The following is a 23,888-nucleotide window of genomic DNA, read 5'->3' as shown; positions in this document are numbered from 1 at the left end:
TTTTATCTGGGCTTATTTTACTTATTCTATAATTTCTTTCTGGGGCTTCCTTTCACGTCATTTGAAGGCTTAACGAGGGTACGCTGACACTGTTTTTCCATAAACGTATTCTCCAATTTACTCCTTGGACAATCATGCGTCTAGACAAATGTTTTTTTTAATACAATATTGGGATCTGTTAAATGTATGCTTCTACGTTCGATTTTTTCTAAATTTTCTAATAAGTAAATTATTATTATTTTTTTACAAAAAATTGAACCCGACTTGCAAGGAAAAAACAATACTCTTAAAATGACCTAAAAAGTATGAAATAATTCTTATTCTTCATTAGTGCCTTTTTCAAAATTCGACTAAATCTCAACGAATTCTGTACTCAATTTTTATTCTTTTGAAGTCTGCTTCGATGCAAAATATCACGAAAAGTACCAATAATTGGCTTATAATGAGATGACCCATGGTATAATTATGGTTGTGATGATGATGATCAATCAAATTGATGTGTTGGCTTATGCTTTCAGTTGTTTAAGCAACGCCGAAATCCCCGAACCTGTATCTATAAGGATTCAAAAGTTCTGTTCGGTACCTTCGGATCCAGGGTATAACCTGGTGCGAAATCTTACTTTTTGGTAGCATTTTCCTCGAATGCTTGTCAAAAAATTGTAATCACTATATGCTTCCATACAAATTAAGGAGTCCCCTCGATTCCTCATGGATCCCATCATCAGATCACCACTTTTGTGAACATGGTACCAACCTCGGATTCAACCCTGTACAACAACAAAAGAATCATGAAAATCGGTCCACAAACGGCGAAGTTATGGTTAAACATACAAAAAAATAATAATAAACAGACGAACGTAATATAACCTCCTCCTTTTTGGAAGTCGGTTAAAAAATATGACCCTTCAAAAATCGCAAAAAATGAATGCCCCGTACCCCGCCAATCCACCGACCATAAAACAAAATATTTGAAAGATCTTTTCGATAAAATAAAAACGTAGAGGCATATACTCACTCTTCCTGAAGATATTTAAAAAATAAATAATTAGATAGGCTCTATTTTAAAGGAGGAATCAGAGGACTACGTTACCTCGATTTACTGTATCTGCAGGGTATGGCGTGATGGGCGATGGCTATAGTTTCTTCGTTTAAATTCTATTGGTAACGGGACGATTAAATAATTTTACGTTTATTTATTTTTTTAGGTATACGCGGCCGATATTTGTTAAGGGCCGCAGAGGGGACCTCACCATTGATGATATTTACAGGTAAATAACATAATTTCTTCAGATATATATTATGGGATTCTTAGCTCAACATTGAAATGTCTTATGTGACAAGTGTTGATAAGTTCAATCGCCAAGGAACGCTGGTTGGAATTAAAAATTGACCTACTGCGCCATTCTGGGTTAAAGTTAATCCTTGATTAAATATCTGATGTTATCTCTCTAATTCTTAGTATACATTTATATGACCTTGAAGATAAATTATGATTGGCAATAGCCTAGACTGGTTTCAAGTTATGGAGTTCAAAGAATATCAAATTATAATCGGAAAAATCGAAGATACAAAAAATTCGTTTATTACGCGGGAGCTTTACATTTTTCCGGAATAAAAAGTATCCTATGTCCTTTCCTGGGACTCAAAGTATCGCCATATCAAATTTCAGAAAAATCGGTTCAGTGGTTTAAGCGTGAAAAGGTAGCAAACAAACGGACTTTCGCATTCATAATATTAGTATGATCAGGGCCCCCGCTAGCATATGTGCAATGTGTACAATGCACACGGGCGCCATTCTCTAGGGGCGCCAAATCGCCATCTTTAGGGGCGCCAAAACCAAGGACCCAAAAAATTTGCATAAAAGGGGCGCCAAAATCCTTTTTTTTGCACACAGGCGCCAGTAGCCCTTACGGGGGTCCTGAGTATGATTATCGTAATATTATTGTTTTGAAGTAAATATGTTATTCTGTAAGTATATTATATTCCACAGATGTACGCCATCACATCGGGCAGCGCCGCGGGGCGACGCCATGGCTGGGGTGTGGAAACAGGAGCTAGAAAAAGAAGGTAGGCAACGTGAAGAAAAAGAAAGTCATAACTGGACCACATAAATCATATTATAGGCTTTCCACGACCTTCGAATCTGGAGGAGGCAAAATAGCTGCCAATCTCTGATCGTAATCAAACATAACGATCCATCTGATAACTTACTGACCAATTACTAACAAAGGAGAACGGGCAAAATGTACCCCTGAGTCACGGACTAAGTCGTATGTCGTTAGAAAGGTTTTTTTGTGACTAGGATTTGCTATTATGGGGCTAGCCTCATATCACTGTGGTAAAAAAGTAATAGCTAAAAGAAATCAATGAAAAATCGTTTATTCCAGATATAAAAAGAGCTATTTTTAACCCCCGACCAAAAAGAGGGGTGTTATAAGTTTGACGTGTCTGTCTGTCGGTCTGTCTGTCTGTCTGTCTGTGGCATCGAAGCATCCAAACGAGTGAACCGATTTTGATCTAGTTTTTTTTGTTTGAAACCTGACATGATCGAGTGTTCTTAGATTAGTTCATCATCATCAGCCTGCTCATTGCTGAAATATCACAATTTATCTGGTTCTTGATAGGCCGATTAGCAACTTGCAGTCGTGGGTTTTATATTTTGCATTCTGGTTCGTGCCACTTATGAATAATTATTACATTATTAGAAACTTTCTAATAATGTATATAGAAATTATATACATTATTAGAAAGTTGACCTGGTGCTGCAGCATCACCTGGTAATCAATATACCCAACTCCTCACCAACTTAGAGTAGAGGTTTCGTGTTTGGGCTCATTTTAATTGCGACAATTAGTAAAAGGTAGATAAAAAGTAAATATTTTCATGCTGCTGCTGCAGCATCACCTGGATTCTATAGGAGCCGAGCTCCGTATGAACCCAAAGTGGGGGTTTCATGTTTGGGCTCATATTGACGACCTCTTCCAAGAGGATCTGCACAAGTTTAAAAAGCAAAAAATAAAATAAAATTAAGAAATTTAAAAAAAAGCCCTCCAATAAAGTTTAAAAAGTAATGGAATAATATTTACTGACTTTAAGTTTAAATAATTCCTAAGAGTAGAGTAATATTTTAGTCCATAATTAATATTGTCAAGGTGTGCCGGGAGGTAGATGTTTGAATTCACATTACATTATAGTTTAAGGGTCAGTTCACAGCGCCCCGAATCGAGAGAATCAGTGACTTGGCGAACAAAATGCAAAATGTGTACCTAAAAGTGTGGCTGACTTACCCCGTATATTATTTTTCTTTATGTTTCTCATATCTCATTTCTCATACAATATATAAAGTTACACGCGACCATCAAAGTAGCTTCCAGCCAGCTGTGATCGCAATCAAAAATTCAAAAAGTGCCCATGTACTATGGGACGGCTTTTTGACCCATATTTATATCAGATATCAAACGTTACTTCAATCCTTATAAGTGTTGATGTCTGACAAGCGATAGCGCGATGTAGGTGCCAGACAGCGCCATCTATACTTCGACGTTACAAACTAATTAACCACAATTTTTTTTGCTTTATGTCCCCTCTAAATTATTATTTATAACTTTTTCCCAAAGTGATATGAGGCTGACTCCTTGATCCTTCGATCGTGGATTCTTGGAAATTATTGTTTTTCTATTGTGTCTCGCTCACCAGTAAGCTTATGGGGCTTGATGGGTTAATAACAAATGATAGCCAAGAAAAGAGCTTTCTAACGAGATGCCTCTGACAGTTATTGGTGGTGGGTACATTTCCCATCATTTTTACCCGTCCTCCTTTGATAATAATTTGCCCTAGGAATCCTAGGATCACCGATCTCGACACCTCGCTTACTTCTTGTTTGTCATTAAAGAGACCTAAAATCCACTATGCTGCTTCTTCCATTTTTGCCGAGCGATAATAATAACTATTTATTTTGTAATTGGGTTAAATGACAAAACCCATGATGTCATTTCTGGGAAAATAGTAAGTTGTTGATAACAAGTCAATGCTACTGTTTTATCATTATTTGCTCAGCAAACCTTCCTAGGCTCAGGTGAGTTTACACAATTACTATATATTATGTAGAAGTAATTATTTTATAATCGTCTCAACATTGTAAGTAAACAAGGAATTATTTTTACAAATATACGTTTTAAATACAATATGAAATAGGTATTTACTATTTTAGTATAATATTATACTTTTAATAAACATTAAAGTATGTATCATGTATTTAATTATTATTCATACAGTCAACAATCGTCGTCTGCTGAAATAATTAATTCTACTTTTTGGCTGGCAATAAAATTTATAGTATCAACTAGCAACACGTTATTTCTTAAGGCGTCCACATACTGTTTTCACAGGTGATGTCGCAACTTTCTGCATTTTGATTTTCAGAATTTCCATAAAATATGCCATGAATAACGCCTGTTACATGCCTTATTTCCAATTCGGTGCCAAGTACTAATAATTATCATTTAACTGAAACACTGAATATGAAATACACTTACATAATATTTAGTATTGGTGTATTATTTCTAGAAGTTACTATTACTAAGGTCCCTAATGATAAAAGGTAACGGACAGAAAGACAGTAATCATTGATGTATAAATAAACTTTAACTGTTGCACTCAGAGAAGAATATTAAATATTTAAGTTTAATTAAATGAAAATTTTTACATAAGCCTTACTACTTATTATCTGTCAAACTCTTCATTAAATTGAAATTTAATTATTATCATTTGATGTCTCTGAGTGAGGCTGTAATATGTCCCCTAAAGCCAAAATTGTTATTTTGAAATAATGTTACATCATTCTTTGTTTTTTTTTCTTTTCAGAAAAAGGAAAGAAACCGTCGCTGCTTCGTGTTATATTAAAACTATACGGACTTAAGTTTATCATAGTCAATACTATTTTTGGAATATTTGATACGGGTATAAGGTTAGTCACCGTACTGTATAACGATATTTGCATAATCATGAATATTAGTGAATATATTATACATAAAACCGAAAATTTAATTATAATAATGAGCAAAGGAATGCGAAATATTATAAACGAAAAGGCGAGAAAACTGTTTACAGAAGCATGAAAAAAAACTTTTTTGTTTTCTTTTCGCTTCTTCTTTTTAGCGGTTTAGGTTTTCAGTATACCTTTGGAAAATACTGTCTTATACTGTAAACAGTATTTTCATATTATGCATACATGAAAAACTGTAGATTCTAGAGGTTTTTTATGTATGCATAATAGTTGTAAGATGTATGTATTATATTATTACAGATTATCAACACCATGGTGCCTGGAGGGTCTCATAAAATATTTTTCCCCTTCACATTCTGGTGTGGAAACGTACGAAGCGTACCTGTATGCCGCTGGTGTTGTTGGGTAAGAATTCTACCCCCTTACTAATATTTACACAGCTGATAACATAAGATATATATAGAGTACTAGATGTCCCGCGCGGCTTCGCCCGCGTAAATTAGAAATTTTACAGAATCCGTAGGTACATTTTCCCATAAAAAATATTTCCCCCGTTTTTCCCACATTTTCCTGAGTTTCTTCTGTCGTATTAGTCTTAGAGTAATAATATAATATAACCTTCTCGATAAATGATGAGTCTTACTCGATAAATGATCTATCTAACACTGAGATAAGTTTTTAAATCGGACCTGTAGTTTCTGAGATTGACGCGTTCAAGCAAACATACTCTTCAGGTTTATAATATTAGGTAGTTATAGATTTTTTTAAATTATCGCTTGACAAACTCGAGTCTCGATCTAAAAGACTATGAAATGGTATAATATGGTAGTGATGATGATGATGATGATGATGAAGAATGTAATTTGCATAGTAGCATATGCTTTCTGTTCTTAAAACAACGCCGAAACTCCCAAACTTGTATCTATAAAGAATCAGGAATTCTCTCAGCACCATCCGAACCACGGTATACCAGGTATATCTCGGTGCAAAATCTTACTTGTTGGTAGCATATGCTTAGAATACTTCTCACGAAACCGAAGTCACCATATGTTTCCCTATAAGTTTTGAGGAGTTCCCTCGATTACTTATGGATCCTTCATCAGATCACCACTTTTCTGAATATAATACCAAATTGGGATGATACCCTATATACCAAAAGAAAAATTTTGAAAATCGGTTAACAAACGGCGGAGTAATCGTTGAATATAAGAAAACGAACATAACACCTCCCCCATTTTGAAAGTCGGTTAAAATTGTAGCCTATGTGTTATTTATTTAATATTTTAATCAGCACATGAATTGAATAACAAAATTTTTTTCAAATTAATCGTAGCACCATCTGTCAGGACAAACTAAAATTGAAATAGAATAATATTGAATGCGATGATAGCGCCGTCCGCCGGATCTAATGTAAAACATTCCAAAATCAACAACTCCTTATAAATAAGAAATTAATTGAAAAAACATTTTCCAGTAGACCAAACTGTAAATCTAAACCATTCTCGAATCTCCACGAACACACACAAAAAATTTCATCAAAATTGGTCCAGTCGTTTAGGAGGAGTTCAGTCACATACACACGCACACAAGAAATATATATATTAAGATAGGCTATGGGTGGCAGCGTTCTAGTATGGCGACAGAGTTCGTACATAGGGGCGACAAAGTTAAGGTGGCCTATACTCGTAAAAAATATAAATCCGGCCCTGATATAACATTTTTGTTTATTTTGTCTGTTCAGTGGCCTAAGAAACTTATCAGGCAAAGACATCTTCGCTGTGCGCAAAAGGCCGTTATAATTTATTACACATTACTCTTCAAAAATCTTGTATCACAAGAAAGTGTAGTCAAGAGTGGCAACCAAAAATTATAATCATTAAAACCATTTTAAAACTTCCAAGAATTGAGAAAATAAGAACGTGTGAAAGATTTACATCGTCTCATTTACATTTTTGTAATTTTTCTTCCATGATAAAGGGAAGTAACAAAGTGTAATTAACTGAAATATTTTCCTTGAGTTGAAACTGTGCCAACACGTCTTGATGATAATGCACAAACACATCATAACAAGTTTTTCTTGTGATACACAGGTCACAGACACACTTATACACAATGTTGAGTACAATGTTTGCAGTAGGCACTTTATTTACACTGGACTTCAAATTATTTTGGAGGGGCATATCGTATCCACTACTGTAGCACATTGAGACATAATATACCAAATGAAAGGGCTTGAAAAGTTGAACATTTTATTGTATGTCGAAAAATCTCTAAAAACCATGGGTTAAAAAAGTTAACGAGGGTTCTACCCTAAGAAAAAATCACAAAAAATACCCTGTATCTATAGCGTTGCTGGTATATGGCAAACTTGATGAAAGTACTTATATAGTTCCATATTTTAATGAAACGTATGAGAAAACAATAAAACCTTCAAAATCTAACCTTTCCTGGATTTTACCGTTACCTTGGAAAATTATAATAAATAAAAAAATAATAATAATAAAATAAAAAAAAGAAATAAATAATAAATAAAAATTGTTTAATTTCTGAGTAGATTTTAAGAAAATACTTTCAGAAAGTTAATACTAGCTACGGTGCCTATCACCGGCACGGCGAGAAGAACCGGCGTAAGAAACTCGCACGGGGCCCACTTTTTAACCAAAAAGAATTGAGATAAAAAATTAATATTTTAAAACAAAATTTGCAATGTTAAGCAATACTAGGGAATGGCGCAATAATACAGGGTGTTTTATTTTTTCACAAAAGAAAAAAGAGCCTGTATTATTGAATTAATTTGTAGTGTTGCTAGTTTTTATTCCTTACCAGCAGCACTATAAATTGATGCAATAATACGGGGTGTTCTTTTGTGATTTTTTCCTTACTTCTACCCTCGTTTAACTTTTCACTCCCATAGTTTAGAGATTTTACGTCATACCTGGTCATACAATAAAATGTACAGCTTTTCAAGCCCTATTTCATTCACACATATGGTGTATGTGTGGATGTGCTACAGCTTGGGTACGGGTTCCATACAAAAATGCCCCTTGTTCTTTACTGAGAAATGTGAACAATATGGGAATCAATAAGGTGATGCAATAACTACCTTATTTAGTAAACACAAAACACTTTTATGTTCTCATAAATAATGTGACTAATTTACACCTAACACTTATTAAATTAACTTTCGAGCTGCACACTACAGCACAGAGCAGCTCTGACAACAAAAAGTTTGGTACATTTAAAGAATTTTTAACCCAAAAACGATGTGCTAAGTATTAAAAGTTTACACAAGAATTTAAACATCTAGTATTAAATAATAATAATTGTTTACAGTTTCATGGCAGTGAGTGCTGTTATAATGCACCCCGCACTGCTGCTACTGCTGGAGACCAGTATGAAGATAAAGGCCGCTTGCTCCTCGCTCATATACAGAAAGGTAAACATCCTAAGCGTCGTCTAGCTGTAGTGTTGAACGTTGTAGTCAACAAGTCGGCTAAACGACGTATAGCCGTGTGATTGAATGGTGTTGTTCAGTCAAAGGGCTAACTGTTTGATTGAACGGCTATTTAAACCAGTCGGCTGCGACATAAACACCGTTATTCTTGAAACCATCAAATGAGCCCGTCAAAATGAACAACTTTCTATGAGAACAATGCTGGGAACTAAAAAAAAATCCGTCTTCGAAGGCTTTCGATATGGTGTCTTATGACATGCTACGGAACAAGTTGCTGGATGAGACGGATCTTCCAGTTGAGATATTAAATATTTTTGATTATTGGTACAAAAACCAAGCGAATGTTGTAAAGTGGTCTGGGGCTCTCTCTAGCGAGTATGAATTGAGGTCTGTTCAACCTTTACATAAATAAGCTGATCGAGGAACTGAGCAGCAATAATGTTCGTTGTTCCATTGGCGGAGTAATGTTGAACAACATTAGTTATGCTGATGACATGGTGTTGCTCAGTCCCTCGATCAGTGGCCTCAGAAAACTGCTAGGCAAGTGTCAAGCGTATGCCGAGGCCCAAGGACTCAGGTATAACTCTAAGAAAAGTGAACTTCTTGTTTTCCAACCCCATGAACATAAAGGTAGCACAATACCACCCGTTTTACTGAATGAAGTTCCACTTGCTAAAGTCAATAAATTCAAATACCTGGGTCATTGGGTAACTGACTCGCGCGCATTGAGAGGGAGCGAAGGGCGTTGGCCGTACGTGGAAACATGTTAACTCGTAGATTTGCAAAATGAAAGTGACTTTATTTAAAGCTTACTGGCAGTCCTTTTACACATGCAATCTGTGGGCGAGCTACACCCAGCGTGCGATAAATGCTCTTCGTGTTCAGTACAATAATATCTTTAGAATGCTGTTAGGACTACCGAGGTACTGTAGTGTCTCAGGTGTGTTTGCCGAAATGCGCACTGATGGCTGTAACGCCATAGTAAGGAAACGAGTGGCGTCATTGATGCACCGTGTCAGAAGTAGTCATAACAGCATTCTAAGGGTATTAACTGACAATTTTGATGGTTTGATAAGGCATTGGATAGAGGTGCAGTTAGATAGAGATTGGCTCATTAATAGTTTCAATGTCTTACCATTCCTAATAAATATTTTTTTTACTATAAGAATTAGAATGTAATGTACTAACATAATTTAAATTTTAATTGTATTTCTACTAACACTATGGATTCTTGTGATCTGAAATAAATGGTTATAATAATAATAATAATAATAATATCTGGCATCCGTATAGGTATGAAGACGGCATTTTTTTTGAGTTCCCAGTATTGTTCTCATAGAAAAAGTTGTTCATTTTGACGGGCTCATTTGATCGTTTCAAGGATAACGGTGTTTACACTAACACACTGTATATTATGGATAGACCGTGAAAAAGCTGAGAGCAAGGCAAACAAAACATCAATTCAAAATTATTGTCATTAAATCGTAAAACATGAAGGTAGTTTAAAAAAATATTGTTTCAGCTTCTCCGGCTAGACCTGGCGGCGGGGGGCAAAGCCTCAGAGGGTTTAACCGGTCAGGTGGTCAATCTCCTCACAACAGACATGCAGAGGTTCGACATGGCGAGCTTGTTCCTCATGGACCTCGTCCGGACGCCCATAGAGAGCGCCGTCACTGTCTACCTCATGTACAGGCAAATTGGGGTGTCTACTTTCATCGGAGTTGCGTTTCTACTCCTGTTCATACCGTTTCAAGGTACGTACTGTCTCTGTTTATGGCGAGTGAATTGCATAGCTGTCTCGCTTACACTTAAAGAGTCGTCACTATGTATGTCATGGACAGACCAATTAGACGCCTAGTGCGCCGCCGCCCAATCTTGGACGCTGCCGGTTCTAGGAAACAACAGCACATCCTATATATCCCATATAGATATATTTTTCTTCCCATTGGTCCAACTATTACAGGGATAAATAAAGACGTTTTATTTAGAAGTTCAAATAAAATTTGTCGTTTATTTGCAGGGTACCTGGGCAAAATATCAAGTAGGCTACGACGGCAGACCGCGGTGCGAACGGACAACAGAATCCGGCTGATGAACGAGGTGGTACAGAGTATAGAGGCCATCAAGATGAACGTTTGGGAGGAAGCGTTTGCCAAGATCATTGGGAAGGCGAGAAGGTAAAAAAAATTAATAAGATATCATAAAGTTACCATAAACATAACAAAGCAGTATTACCGGAAAAACAAACGTCATTTTTAAGTTAAAATATAAATCAGATTGTAACATTTCAGAAAAGAAATGAACATCATAAAGAAGATGTCGTGGCTGCGGGCGGTGATGATATCGTGCGTGAAACTCAACACCAAAGTGGCCATCTTCCTCAGCATCATCTCCTACATCTCCTTCGGGAACGAGCTCACCGCCGCCAAGGTAACTGTAGTACAGTCACAGCACTGACATAATATATCGTGCGTGAAGCTCAACACCAAAGTGGCCATCTTCCTCAGCATCATCTCCTACCATGGAACATGATCATATCAAAATGATCTTCTTCCTCATCATATTCAAAGTCTTAAAACAAAAAAAACACCATATTCAAACAACTTCTTTGCTTCGCAGGTATTCGTGATATTCTCCTACTACGACATTCTAAAGTATACCCTGGTGGACTTTCTTCCCCTGTCCATCGCGTTTACGCTAGAAGCGTACGTGAGTGTGAAGAGAGTGCAAGAGTTCCTACTGCTGCCAGAAGTGGACAACCACGATGGCGTTGACTTGGTGAAGATAGACTCCAGTGAACCGAAGAGAGTTTTTGAGAAGATTGGTAATGGGTAAGTTTTTGAGTCACAATGGATACGAGTCGTAGTTGGTAGTAACGTATGGGCTCTACTTTGATCTACCTTTAGACGCACATACAAAGTTACTAAGCTTGATAATGATAAACAAAATCTCACCGTAAAACGCAACAAAATTGGATTTAAATATTGTCTTAGCTTAAACGCAAAAGACTATCCGAATCCAGTTTGTCAAATCCTTTTTATTCAAAACTATTGTATGTGTTTTATTATGAATTCATGTCATAATATAATCGTATTTTGCTGTTGGTACAAGCTTGACTCAACGACACATTTCAGGCAGCAAGCGTACATAAAATCGGAACACAATCTGGAACAGCTGGAGCCGAAAGTAATAGTCTCATTCAACAACTACACTGCGCACTGGCGGAACGCCGAGAACAAGAAATTAGACAAAAGCGTCGTCGCTCTGAGTGAAATCGACCTCAATGTAAGATTTTATGTTTTAAATGATCTAATTAGGAAATAAAAAAAATAATACATGTCGTTGTTAGCATTTTATGGACAGTAAAAAACTTTGAAATCAATACACGAGTGCTTAAAGGCATGTTTAAAATAATACCTTTTTCTTTTAGATATTGCCTGGCACACTGACGACAGTATTGGGGACTGTGGGTTCTGGCAAGTCGACGCTGCTCATGGCCATTCTCAAAGAGCTAGCCCCCACATCTGGATCGGTCACTGTCAACGGAGTCGTCTCCTACGCATCGCAAGATCCGTGGCTGTTTGAAGCTTCTGTGAGTATATTATTTTGTGTCAAGAAATTTTAAAGTCAATCAAAAGGCAAACTAATACAATATAGTTTTGACCAGGTCCGCCAGAACATCCTGTTCGGTCAGGAGCTGGATCTGCGGCGCTACAAGGCGGTGGTGAAGTGTTGCCAGCTGCGGAGCGACCTGGAGCTGCTGCCGCACGGCGACCGCACGGTGGTGGGCGAGCGCGGCGCCTCGCTGTCGGGCGGACAGCGCGCGCGCCTGTCGCTGGCGCGCTGCCTCTACCGCGCCGCCGACCTCTACCTGCTGGACGACCCGCTCGCCGCCGTTGACGCCAAGGTGCGTGCTGCACGCTGTGTGTGTGCGGGCGTGCACGCTCGCGTGTACCCTCGCACACGCTCACAATGACGTATCTCTGTGCAGGTGGCGCAGGCGCTGTACGAGGAGTGCGTGCGCGGGTTCCTGCGCGACCGCGCGGTGGTGCTGGTCACACATCACGTGCACTACGCGCGACAGGCTGACAATGTTTGCATCATGAGGTCTGGGAAAGTGAGTTTGGTTTCACAAAAATCGATTATGAAATAAACTTTATTTCACATCAATTTGTTTTTCTCTATTTAAACTTCAATTACAATATTCTAGATAGTGGCAAAGGGCACATATCAAGAGCTCCAGAGTACAGTACCAGAGTTCGAGAAACTTATTGAGGTCGGAGTTAAAAGCGAAGAAGAGAAACAAAAGCAAAAGACTTTCGAGAGCCACGATACATTGGTATGTGTAATATTTTATTCGAGTTTTTAAAAAGTGCTTACGAATAGCCGTTTGGCCAATAATAAACACTGGTGTCTGATGAAAAAATAATTTCAAAACGATGTACGCGAACTCATAGAAATTCTAATGGAAACGTTTTTGTCCTAGGAACACAGTCAAAAACTTCGCTCTCAGCGTTCTATGTCCGAAGCGTCGCAGCTTTCCTTCAATATGGACATTGATAACAACATAGATCCTAAATACGAAGGTAATTTGTCGCTGATTTTTTTATAATTTCGGCCTTAGCCTATCACAATACGGATAAAGTGGAAGAAGTGCAAAACCCTTCGCTATTTTTCCTTTTTCTGTAGCTTGCAAAAAAAAATATATTGCTACAACGAGAAAGTCTACGCTATAAAAGGTAGACAGAGATTTTAAAAATACTAAAGTAAAATAGACATTATTTGTACTAATGAAGCATGTAAGAATAAACGCCTGTTTTTGTTCCAGGTGAGTCCCAGGGCAAGGGGTCAGTAGACAGCAGAGTGTATTTAAACTACATCAAAAGCGGCGGAGGCACGTTGTCCATGCTACTCCTGTTCACACTATTCATTGCTGCTCAAGTCTTCTACTCTTCCAGCGATCTTTGGCTTAAAGATTGGTGAGTTTATTGCATTTAGACCCAATTTCACCAACCTCTGTTTGTTAAATCCTAACAAGGCATTACTTAACGGACCTTGGAGAATTAAACAGACTGTTAAAATACTTATGTCCCACAGTAAAAATTTAACAGCGGATTAGTAAATGCAATGTTAAGTGAACAACGAGTGAACAACTATCAATTCGTTCATTCTTGTTACAAGGCGATGGAATTGCAATGTACAAGATTAATACGACATGTTTGCTGCAATGTGTCACTTTCTTCCATAGTAGTATAATAGTAGATAATGCGACCAAATTAAAATATCACCGATCGCATACATTTGTTACGCTATAATAGTTCTTCTTAATTTACCGGGTTATAATTATTATCTGTCAAAGCTGAAAACATGAATCATAATACAAACTTTTATTTACTTATTACGGTTTGGTAATTTTTGTACAAATTAGTATATTTGCAATGTCAAGGAAAATACGAAGGCTGAATTTTTGACAAAGTGAAAATAAGTAATTATTCATAACTATGAAAATAATTAATAATAAGGACGTAGCGGAAACATGGCGGAAAGACTCAAAAGTCAAAACAGATTCTTTTATTGATATTGCATATTATTGTCTTTGAAAGTTGTTATTTTGACTCATATAACAGCCTGTTAAATATTTAATGGACCTCCATAGCAGGAATTAAATTTAACACCGTGTTAGGTGATTTAACATGACATTAGGGCATGGTGGAACGCTCGATAGCTCTAACAGGCCGTTAACTGATTTAACAAGCCATTATTTATTTAGCATTGTTTGATGAAACTGGGTCTTAATCTACTAAAGTCTACACTAATAGTAACAAGTAGGGAAGCAGTATGTTTGTTTGAATCGAATTGACGCAGAAATCCTTAGGCAAATGTATTGAAGCAAAATAGGTATTAAACGGTCGTTTGGATTACTTTTTATTTTGCGCCCGCACTATCTGGTGTACTTTATTAAAAATAGAAGTTACCGGAGACAAAACTCTATCGAAATAGGTTTTTAATATTGCAGTCTTATCTTTAAGAAAAGCAGCGCTTTGCAGCGACGTAGAGGCGCCTGACGTTGCTTGGACGTTACCTGGTAACGCCGCGATGGCTTCCCGGTGAGTTAGCACTTATTGACGGACCAGCAACAGCGTGCAGCCACCGGCTATTTGATATTTACTTCTATTTCCTTGGAACAAGGTGCAAAATGCAAGTGCATTGTTTAGGGCTCTTACGTTTCATAGATTCGGGTGTTTTCGTGATTACGACAATTAGCGAAGATTTGCATGCGCATTTAATTAATTTCCGAGTACTTACGTGTCTTTATTATTCTAGGGTTAACATAGAAGAATCGTACAGCGCTGCAGTTCAAAATTCTACAACAGTAGAAACAAACACGACAGAACCAGGTATTTATTTTTATCCAGTTCATCCGCAAGAAAATAATGTTTAAAACTTGAAGTGAAATTTATAAGTGTGTTCTGAATTTTGTACTTAGTTTTTTTTATTATGAAATATTGAAACGTTGTATCTAGTTCAGACTGTAGTATCTAATTCAATTATTACTAATTTCTTTTTCTGTCAGTGGTGTACGAAGATCTGCCAGTGAACAGGTTCGGTCTGTCGCGGTCGGCGTGCGTGTACGTGTACGCGGCGCTGATCGGCGTGTGCGTGTTCTTCACGTGGAACAAGCTGCTGGTGTTCTACAACACCTGCATCCGCGCCTCCGTCGCGCTGCACGACAACATGTTCAGGTGCGCCCACACACACAGTTCGGTCTGTCGCGGTCGGCGTGCGTGTACGTGTACGCGGCGCTGATCGGCGTGTGCGTGTTCTTCACGTGACAACAATTTGTTTGCGCACTTACACTACGAATAATAAAAACTAAGGAATCGTAACTCCCATACTACACACACTGGCAAAATTAGAGGAACATAGGTAAAAAGGGCTACCACTTGAACTCAAGTGGGTCGGGCTGAGTGAAATTATTTTTTATAGTTTCTAAGCTAATTTAAGAAATAAAATATTGAACAAAACTGGCAAGTTGACAGGTTTTTATAGCAATTATGCCCTAATAAGTGTTTTTCGATTATTGACGTTGTAAGTGTTCCTGATAAGAATGGCGTTTTAGCGGGGTGCAAGGTATGCTCAGCTCATTTGATTGTTTGGTTTTTGGAAGAACACATTGCTTAGATACAAAATTAGTGATTTCCCAGCATCTGCGACAGCTAGAGCTGTAACCACGATAGAGAAAGGTCACACCTACCGTTCGGTCAGTCAGGCCTTAGGTGTGTCAGCTTCTGTGGTACATCGTAACTTTCAACGCTTCAGAGAGACTGGATCTTACGTTCGGAGACGAGAACAAGGCAGATATCGGGTGACAATGGTTCAGGATGACCATTTTGTAAGGAAACAAAACTTAAGAAATCGACCTCAAACTGCTATGCAGACACGAAACCTTTCGGAACAGGTCCAAGATGAACGTGTAAGTGATTGTACAGTAAGAAGAAGACTCAAAAAAGTTAAATTAAACTCAAAAGTGCCAGCAAGGGCACCAAAACTTGAGACAGGACACCGAAGAGCCAGGCTAAGATTTGCGCGTGAACATCAAAATTAGACAAGTGAGTGAAATCTTGTGCTGTACAGTGATGGGAGCAAATTCTGTGTACATTGTATTGACAGGCGATAAAGAATGTGGATAAATCATAAGGAAAGCTACAGGCCATCAAACTTACCGGAAACTTCGTAATGGTTTGGAGTTGCATATGATTTGGAGTCCGCATGGAGCTGATGATTATAGATGATGGTACTTTGACAGTACAGGGCTATAGAACGGACATCCTGGAACTGCATGGTGTGCCTTTTACACAGTTTTAGGTAGTAATTTCAATTTTATGTGCGTCCATAGAGTAAGAAAATCGGGCATTGTTACCTAAACGATGCTGGCGTAGCCCAGGTGGAGAGGCCAGCGTGGTCTACGGATGTAGATCCGATTGAAGACGTGTGGCACATCAATGGGTGAACGGTACGAGTTAAAACTCCAGCTCCAAAATGTGTCCAGGAGCTCGAGTTGGCGCTACTGGAGGAGTAGGAGAATATCCCACTGGAAATGATTGACAATCAAAATGCAAGCATGGAATGGCGTATCCAGGCCCTCTTGAGATCCATAGAAGGCATTACACGCTTTTAACATGAGATTTCTTTAATAAAAATGGAGAATTTAACTTAAAAACTTACTACTGAAATTTCAAAGATTTTCTTAAATTTTGATTTTTGCCGATTTTTTTCTATTTTTCACGTTTTTATGCCCTAAATTTATATAAAATTTATTTTTTAATAATCAATTAGTAATTAAATAAATAAATTTATAAAAAACAGTGAACAATTTTCAAAAAATTGAAAATTTTGTTATGTTCCTCTAATTTTGCCGGTGTGTTTATTACCGTTTTAAATTTGGTTCCTTTTGATCTGTCATGTAACGTCAGCCTAGTACCGCTCAAGATAACCTAAATATTGCAATTTGCAAATGTATTGAAATGTGTAGTCTAAGGTACACTTTTTTGACAAGTATTGTGGAGCATATTTTTTGACGGAGTTACTTTTCCTAAGTTTTTATTATTCGTAGCGCTAGATACACGTATATGCATACGCATACACTCGCACACGCGGACACGTACGTGCGCACGATAACGCCATCTGTGGTGTTGCAGGGGCGTGACGAACGCGCCGATGTGGTTCTTCCACCACAACCCGTCGGGCCGCATCCTCAACCGGTTCTCCAAGGACATGGGACAGGTGGACTCGCTGCTACCCGTCGCGCTCGTTGACTGTCTTGGGGTAAGTTTTGTATTCTTCATAACCGTTGTGAATTGTCTTTTCAGTTTTCGGATACTTGTGAAAGCGCTACGATTTTTACTTCAGCTGACGGATACGTCATGATTTTCTTCCTTTTTTACAGTTCTTCCTAGAAGTGGTCGCGATTTTAGTGGTAGTGTGTTTGGTGAACTGGTGGCTGATGCTGCCTACTGGTGCTATCGCCTTCCTGCTTTATCTCCTAAGGGACTTCTACATCACCACCAGCCGCGAACTCAAACGGATAGAAGCTATAGGTTAGAACATTTTGTTTATATTATACAACTAGCTGTTGCCCGCGACTTCGTCCGCGTTGACTTTAGTTTATAGTTATTCCCGTACATCGATTGAATCGTTTACTCGCAAAATAAGAAAAGTATATTGTGTGGGAACCGCACATTTTTCCACGACAAAAATATTCCTTGTTCCAGATTCAAATTAGTATCTCCAATCTCCATGCCAAATTTTATCAAAATACATTAAATAGTTTAGGCCAGGGCTTCCCTAACTGTGCGTCGCGACGCCTAGGGGCGTCGCAACATTGTCTCAAGGGCGTCGCATGTCAACACTACCAAATCGAGTAAACGCCTCGCCCATTATGTCTTTCATACATCCCGGGCAGTCTATATCCCCGGTTTCAGAAGCTATGCTCAGAAAAGCAAACGCATCCTTCACTTTAGCCAGCCTTGCTGGCTTATGCTTGTGTTTTGATTTGGTCATTATTTTCTAATAAAAATCTAAATGTCCAAATAGTGTTTTATGATAACCTATGTTGGGTAGGCTAGTTCTTAAATTAGAAAGTATTCTTGGCCCGGCCCTCTTTACGACGCCCCTCAACACAGCCCGGGTTGAGGGGCGTCGTAAAGAAATGGCAAAGTCCCAAGGGCGTCACAGTACAAATACGTTTGGGAAGCCCTGGTTTCGGCGATAATCATAAAAGTTTATTGTGCGGGAACCGTACATTTTCTGGGACAAAATTAGTATTAATTGTCCTTTCCCGAGACTCAAAGTATCTCCATAACAAATTCCATCAAAATAGATTGAATAGTTTACCCGCAAATCATATGAGTATATTATGCAGTAACCGTACATTTTTCCGGGACAAAATGTATTCTATGTTCTTTTTCAGGACTCAAAGTATCTTTATACCAAATTTCAGCAAAATGGGTCCAGCCGTTTACGCATGATGTCGTGACCACGCGAAATATAGCGTCTAATTCCCGCGCGGCTTCGCCCGCGTAAATTGGATATCTCACAGACAAGTTGGTCCACAAAAAAATAGCCTATGATCATTTACGTGGTTTACTTCTTATCTGTGCCAAATAACAGAAACATTGCTCCAGTAGTTCGTGTGATAAGCCCTTTCAAATAATTTCCCCCGTTTTTTCCACACTTTCCTCTATTTCTTCGCTCTTATTAGTCTTAGCGTAATAAAATATAACCTTTAGCCTTCCTCGATAAATGGGCTATCTAACACTGAAAAGAATTTTTCAAATTGGACCAGTAGTTCCTGAGATTAGCGCGTTCAAATAAGCCCTTTCAAATAATTTCCCCCGTTTTTTCCACACTTTCCTCTATTTCTTCGTTTCTGTTAGTCACAGCGTAAAAAAATATAGGCTATTTGCCAATAAGTGGGCTATCTAACATTGAAAGAATTTTACAAATCGGACCAGTAGTTCCTGAGATTAGCGCGTTCAAATAAGCCCTTTCAAATAATTTCCCCCCGTTTTTTCCACAATTTCCTCTATTTCTTCGCTCCTATTTGTCTTACCGTGATAAAATATAGCCTATAGCCTTCCTCGATAAATGGACTATCTAAGACTGAAAGAATTTTTCAAATCGGACCAGTAGTTCCTGAGATTAGCGCGTTCAAACAAATAAACTAACAAACTCTTCCGCTTTAAGAAGTAATCACGATCTGTCACATAAATAAACAAGAAATGCCGAATATGAATAAACTAGCTATTTTATGAATTATAGTAGTTAATTTTCATTTTATATCAAATGGTTTTTCTAACAGGGAAAAATTACATGAACTTCTGTCTTATTAGTTGCTTTGATATTTGGTTGGATATGTTTTAAACTTGGGTCGAAATGACAATATCTTAAATATTCATCTAAAAAAAAACTCAACCTCTATAAACTTTGCAGCTTTCACATAAATAGTGTAGATGGAACACTACTTCTATAATCTATATCTAAATCTCTAAATCTATATATTATACACACACTCATTACATGATGTTTCCATTTATCCTCAAATTCTTTATTCCAGCCAAGAGTCAGGGACTAAACCACGCGACCGCCACGGTATCCGGTCTGCCGACAATCCGCTCCTCAGGCGAGCGTCAACGCACGCTAGCTTGCGAGTTCGACAAGCTGCAGGACTTACACTCGTCGTCGTGGACGCTCGTCCTCACAACTAACCGCGCATTCGGCCTGTGGATGGACATGGTCTGCTGCGCCTACCTCGCCGCTGTCACTTTTAGTTTCTTCCTGTTTGTTGGCGAAGGTATAAACATTTTTAAATTTATTATAGTATAAATTTTATAGGCTAATTTTTTGAACAAGTTTTTATATTTCATTGATCGACTAGCTGATACGGTAGACCACGTTTTGCCGTATATGTGGCAGGAGTATGCTCGAACCCACTGTTATAGTAAATGACGTTGTTTATGTCACGTCAATCTCAGATACTGGTTTGATATAATATGTTACAACGTAATTCGAGCTTTACAAAAAGGCGTTGATGAATTCTCAGACCCGCAGAACAAGTACATACAAACATTTCAATACAATGGGTTCAGTCGTTTCAGAGAAGTGTAGTAACAAACACCTCGAAACAAAAATGTTATATTGGCGCTACCGATATCACTGTATATAAGTTCCTATATTATTTGTTGTGTATTACAGACGCGCTGGGCGGTAACGTAGGTCTGGCGATCACGCAGGTGATAGGGCTGGTTGGCATGTGCCAGTTCGGCATGCGGCAGACCGCTGAAGTCGAGAACCAGATGACCTCTGTAAGTGATATACATTGTTATGTTTACTGTTTACAATCATTTATTATATTATTTGTATTTAGTCTCTGCAAGTCATTAATACATTTTAGCGTGTTTACACACGGCGCCGCAGCGGCAGCGTTTTTCGATGCCATGACACCGCCGCGGCGGCGCCGTGTGAAAAGGGCCCATACAAGGATGAGTATGCAGCGCCGCCGCGGTGGCGGTGCTTACGTCACGTAACACGCTTAGTCTTGGAGTGTCCTCGCGGATATTCATAGGACGTGTATGGCCAGGCCTGTCCCACTCGCGCGTTTAGGTATCAAACTGTAAGTAGCCCTTTAAAGGGGCAATTCACAAGGGACTCACAAGCGAGCGGTGACGCGCGCGCAAGATTTTTTCGTCGCATATATCTACGTACTGATTTAACCGCTGTGACAGAATCATTATTAATCTGATAAATGAACAATTGAAAAAAGTCAAAGAAATATTTCAATAAAGTAATTTAAGACTTTGAAATACAAAAAAAGATAAAAAAAATACACAAACATAGCAAATAAACCAATTTCTTAGAAACAAACCGCATACTACACATAAAGAAACATAAGTTACTATGTTTAAGTTGTAAAAAAAATCTGACCAGCTCCTACACTATAATCGAACAAAAAACTATTATAAAATATACATAAGGTTACTAAAATTTGATTATTACTATAAAAAAGTTTGCTATTAGTAGCTATAGTAATTAAAAGAAGATTATTTTATTTTCTAAAAGGTTCTTTTCTAAAATCTTGATTTCGTCAGAAAGGATACCTCTTACGCGATAGAAAGAGAGCGCACATGTAGGCAAATATAAATGTAGGCACCTAGCACTGCGCGGTCGTAATTTGAACTTTATAGTATCGTAGCATGAGTTGTTATAGTTTTAAACGGGTTTCACGAGTGGGAATTTTGTTGGTGCTACTAATATATATTCTGTGGTATGGCTCGATAAAAAATAAAATACAAATATAGTTTCGTGCGTAATGTGTATTAATTGTATTTTAAATATGTATTACTACATAATTATACTTTTGGTGGTAACAGGTGGAAAGGATACTGGAGTACTCAAACTTGCCGTCCGAGCAGCCCACCGAGCCTGACATGACAGCGCTTAAAGCCGAGCATCCTAACTTAGACTTCGATAAATGGCCAGAAAAGGGTAAAGACGCTTTTTTCTTTTTCTGTGAAATATAATTTACTGCCGTAAAGTTTTTATAAGATGTAGACTGTTGGCAGACCAAATCTACACTACTATTATAAAGAGGAAAGATTTGATTGTTTGTTTGTCTTGTATAGGCTCCGAAACTACTGGACCGATTTAAAAAAAATTCTTTTACCATTGGAATCCTACATTAATTCTGCTGAACATAGGCTAAATTTTATTTTGGAAAAAAATAGGGTTCCGTAAGATATTTGGGATTTTCGGACGCAAGGTGTAAAAAATCAACCAGAAATGTTACTTTTTTCGCGTACGCTGCCTAAACTATAAAAGATAGAACCATAAAATGTTCTAAGTAATTGTAGATTTTTTAAATATCTACAAAAAAGTCCGCGACACACTATACCTATCTATGCTGAGTGAGGCACAATAACCATTTTTTTTATTAAAAAATCTTGAAATGTTTTTGGACTACATTTAAATGCCTTTATTTTACTCATGGCATTAATTCTTATCAAAACCACCCGTGCGAAGCCGGGGCGGTCCGCTAGTAAATAAATAAATAAATGCAAAACAGCTATTACTCAATATTATGACACCAACGTTAGTTCTTATATACAAAACGAAACTTAGATGACATTGACAAGGAGGCGTAGCTACTTTACAATCATACAAGTGACATTATTATTACAAGATAGCCGCGTTAGTTTACGTTTTGGTCACGGGACAATACATTATTATTTAATTCTGCAGATTGTTACGTATTTTAACTTTTATTTGTATTTATTACAACCCCAGGTGAAATAGTTTTCGAGGATGTATCGCTGGAATACGAGAAGCCACCTCGCAAGGACGTAGCTTCGGAGAAGGGCGCGGTGGAGGAGCCGGCGTACGCCATCCGCGGCGTACACTTCAGGGTGCGCGCGGGCGAGAAGGTGTGCGTGGTGGGGCGCACGGGCGCCGGCAAGAGCTCGCTCATCGCCGCGCTGTTCGGGCTGGCGCGCACGCACGGGGGCGTGGCCGTGGACGGCGTGCGCGCGCGCTCGGCGGGGCTGCGCGCGTGGCGGCGGCGGCTGTGCGCGCTGCCGCAGCGGCCCGCGCTGTTCGCCGGCACGCTGCGCGACAACCTCGACCCGACGGGGGCGCGCACCGACGCCGAGCTGCACGCCGCGCTGCGGGAGGTGGGGCTCGGGGCCCTCGCGGGCGCCGCCGAGGGACTGAGCTGGCGCGTGGGCGACGGCGGCGGCAACCTGTCCTCCGGCCAGCGCCAGCTGCTGTGTCTGGCGCGCGCCGTGCTGGCCCGCCCGCGCGTGCTCGTGCTGGACGAGGCCACGGCCAACGTGGACGGCGAGACGGACAAGGCGATCCAGGCGTCGATACGCACCAAGTTCGCCGCGTCCACCGTGCTTACCATCGCGCACCGCCTGCACACCGTCATGGACTACGACAGAGTCATCGTCATGGACAAGTGAGATTTTTATGTCAATTTAATGTATATTATTATCTGTCTAATGAAATCAGTAATCACAAAAAATTTTGAGCACCTAATGCATGAAGTTTTTTCCTTAGGGGGCGTGTGGTAGAAACCGGGCATCCGTATGAGCTTCTGCAGATTAAACATAAGAGTGAACTACCCAAAAGGACGCAGCTATCCAGGAGCCAGGTAACCCTTTTTTATTCAACTACGGCAAACAGGTAATACCAGATCGCAGCACCTCCGTTGTGTTCTCTATAAGTCATAAGAATATACCGAAGCGCCTTGGTTAGACGCTTTGGTATATTCGGCCTAAAAGTAAGGTGTTTAAATAATGGTAAAATAAAAATAAAAAATATATAACGTGCGTAATTGGGGTTTTGACTTTGTGTGGAGGAGCAGACCGTTCGATTATTCGGAATAATATAATGTTAATTTCAATATTTTAGGCGCCGCTAGCGATCCCGGAGAATTCCACGTACGACAGCTTAGAGCAGATGCCGCAATTCCAAGAATATTCCAGGTAAGTCATACTAGGCGAACAGCCTAGTTTTAAGGAATACATAATAAAATACTTATATACAAAATTGTTCGTCTGTAATACAACTTATACTTAGTCAAAGAAATTCGGATGTAAAATTGCTCTACACAAACTGTGCATTGTGCCGTGTGCGTACTGTTAAAACAGTTCCATAGCTTGTATAAGTCCTTAAATCGTAAGTACTGTACTATACGCGCTTCGGTTAAAAACACATTTACGAATATACTTATTGAAATATTACAGGTTAGATTCTGAAAATGAGAGCATATTCAAGTCACTTGTGGAGCAGACCGGCCCCGAGACTGCGGCCGTGCTTTACAAAATGGCCGAAGAGGTGAGATAATATTTTTTTATTTGTATAGATTGATCC

At 38.8% G+C, this 23,888-nt stretch overlaps 1 protein-coding gene across 1 annotated transcript in view; it reads left to right on the top strand.

Moving 5' to 3' along the window:
* LOC121726807 (probable multidrug resistance-associated protein lethal(2)03659) overlaps positions 1 to 23,888 on the top strand; it is a 64,000-nt gene that overhangs the window by 39,642 nt on the left and 470 nt on the right. The window contains exons 3-29 of the mRNA XM_042114338.1: positions 1,206 to 1,268; positions 1,991 to 2,067; positions 4,864 to 4,966; positions 5,306 to 5,410; positions 8,339 to 8,441; positions 9,982 to 10,213; positions 10,480 to 10,636; positions 10,751 to 10,889; positions 11,079 to 11,290; positions 11,594 to 11,744; positions 11,890 to 12,051; positions 12,127 to 12,366; positions 12,451 to 12,576; positions 12,670 to 12,798; positions 12,946 to 13,045; positions 13,288 to 13,438; positions 14,784 to 14,857; positions 15,034 to 15,202; positions 17,159 to 17,285; positions 17,407 to 17,557; positions 19,576 to 19,812; positions 20,214 to 20,323; positions 21,389 to 21,503; positions 22,302 to 22,971; positions 23,073 to 23,166; positions 23,427 to 23,500; positions 23,762 to 23,852. Of these exons, the coding sequence (XP_041970272.1) occupies positions 1,206 to 1,268; positions 1,991 to 2,067; positions 4,864 to 4,966; positions 5,306 to 5,410; positions 8,339 to 8,441; positions 9,982 to 10,213; positions 10,480 to 10,636; positions 10,751 to 10,889; positions 11,079 to 11,290; positions 11,594 to 11,744; positions 11,890 to 12,051; positions 12,127 to 12,366; positions 12,451 to 12,576; positions 12,670 to 12,798; positions 12,946 to 13,045; positions 13,288 to 13,438; positions 14,784 to 14,857; positions 15,034 to 15,202; positions 17,159 to 17,285; positions 17,407 to 17,557; positions 19,576 to 19,812; positions 20,214 to 20,323; positions 21,389 to 21,503; positions 22,302 to 22,971; positions 23,073 to 23,166; positions 23,427 to 23,500; positions 23,762 to 23,852 (4,162 nt within the window). The remainder of the gene's footprint in view (positions 1 to 1,205; positions 1,269 to 1,990; positions 2,068 to 4,863; positions 4,967 to 5,305; positions 5,411 to 8,338; positions 8,442 to 9,981; positions 10,214 to 10,479; positions 10,637 to 10,750; positions 10,890 to 11,078; positions 11,291 to 11,593; positions 11,745 to 11,889; positions 12,052 to 12,126; positions 12,367 to 12,450; positions 12,577 to 12,669; positions 12,799 to 12,945; positions 13,046 to 13,287; positions 13,439 to 14,783; positions 14,858 to 15,033; positions 15,203 to 17,158; positions 17,286 to 17,406; positions 17,558 to 19,575; positions 19,813 to 20,213; positions 20,324 to 21,388; positions 21,504 to 22,301; positions 22,972 to 23,072; positions 23,167 to 23,426; positions 23,501 to 23,761; positions 23,853 to 23,888) is intronic.

This window comes from Aricia agestis, chromosome 5 (genome assembly GCF_905147365.1).
Source record: "Aricia agestis chromosome 5, ilAriAges1.1, whole genome shotgun sequence".
Classification (NCBI taxonomy): Eukaryota; Metazoa; Arthropoda; class Insecta; order Lepidoptera; family Lycaenidae; genus Aricia; species Aricia agestis.
The sequence above is the reverse complement of the archived record's forward strand: the minus strand, read 5'-3'. Positions and strand labels throughout refer to the sequence as shown.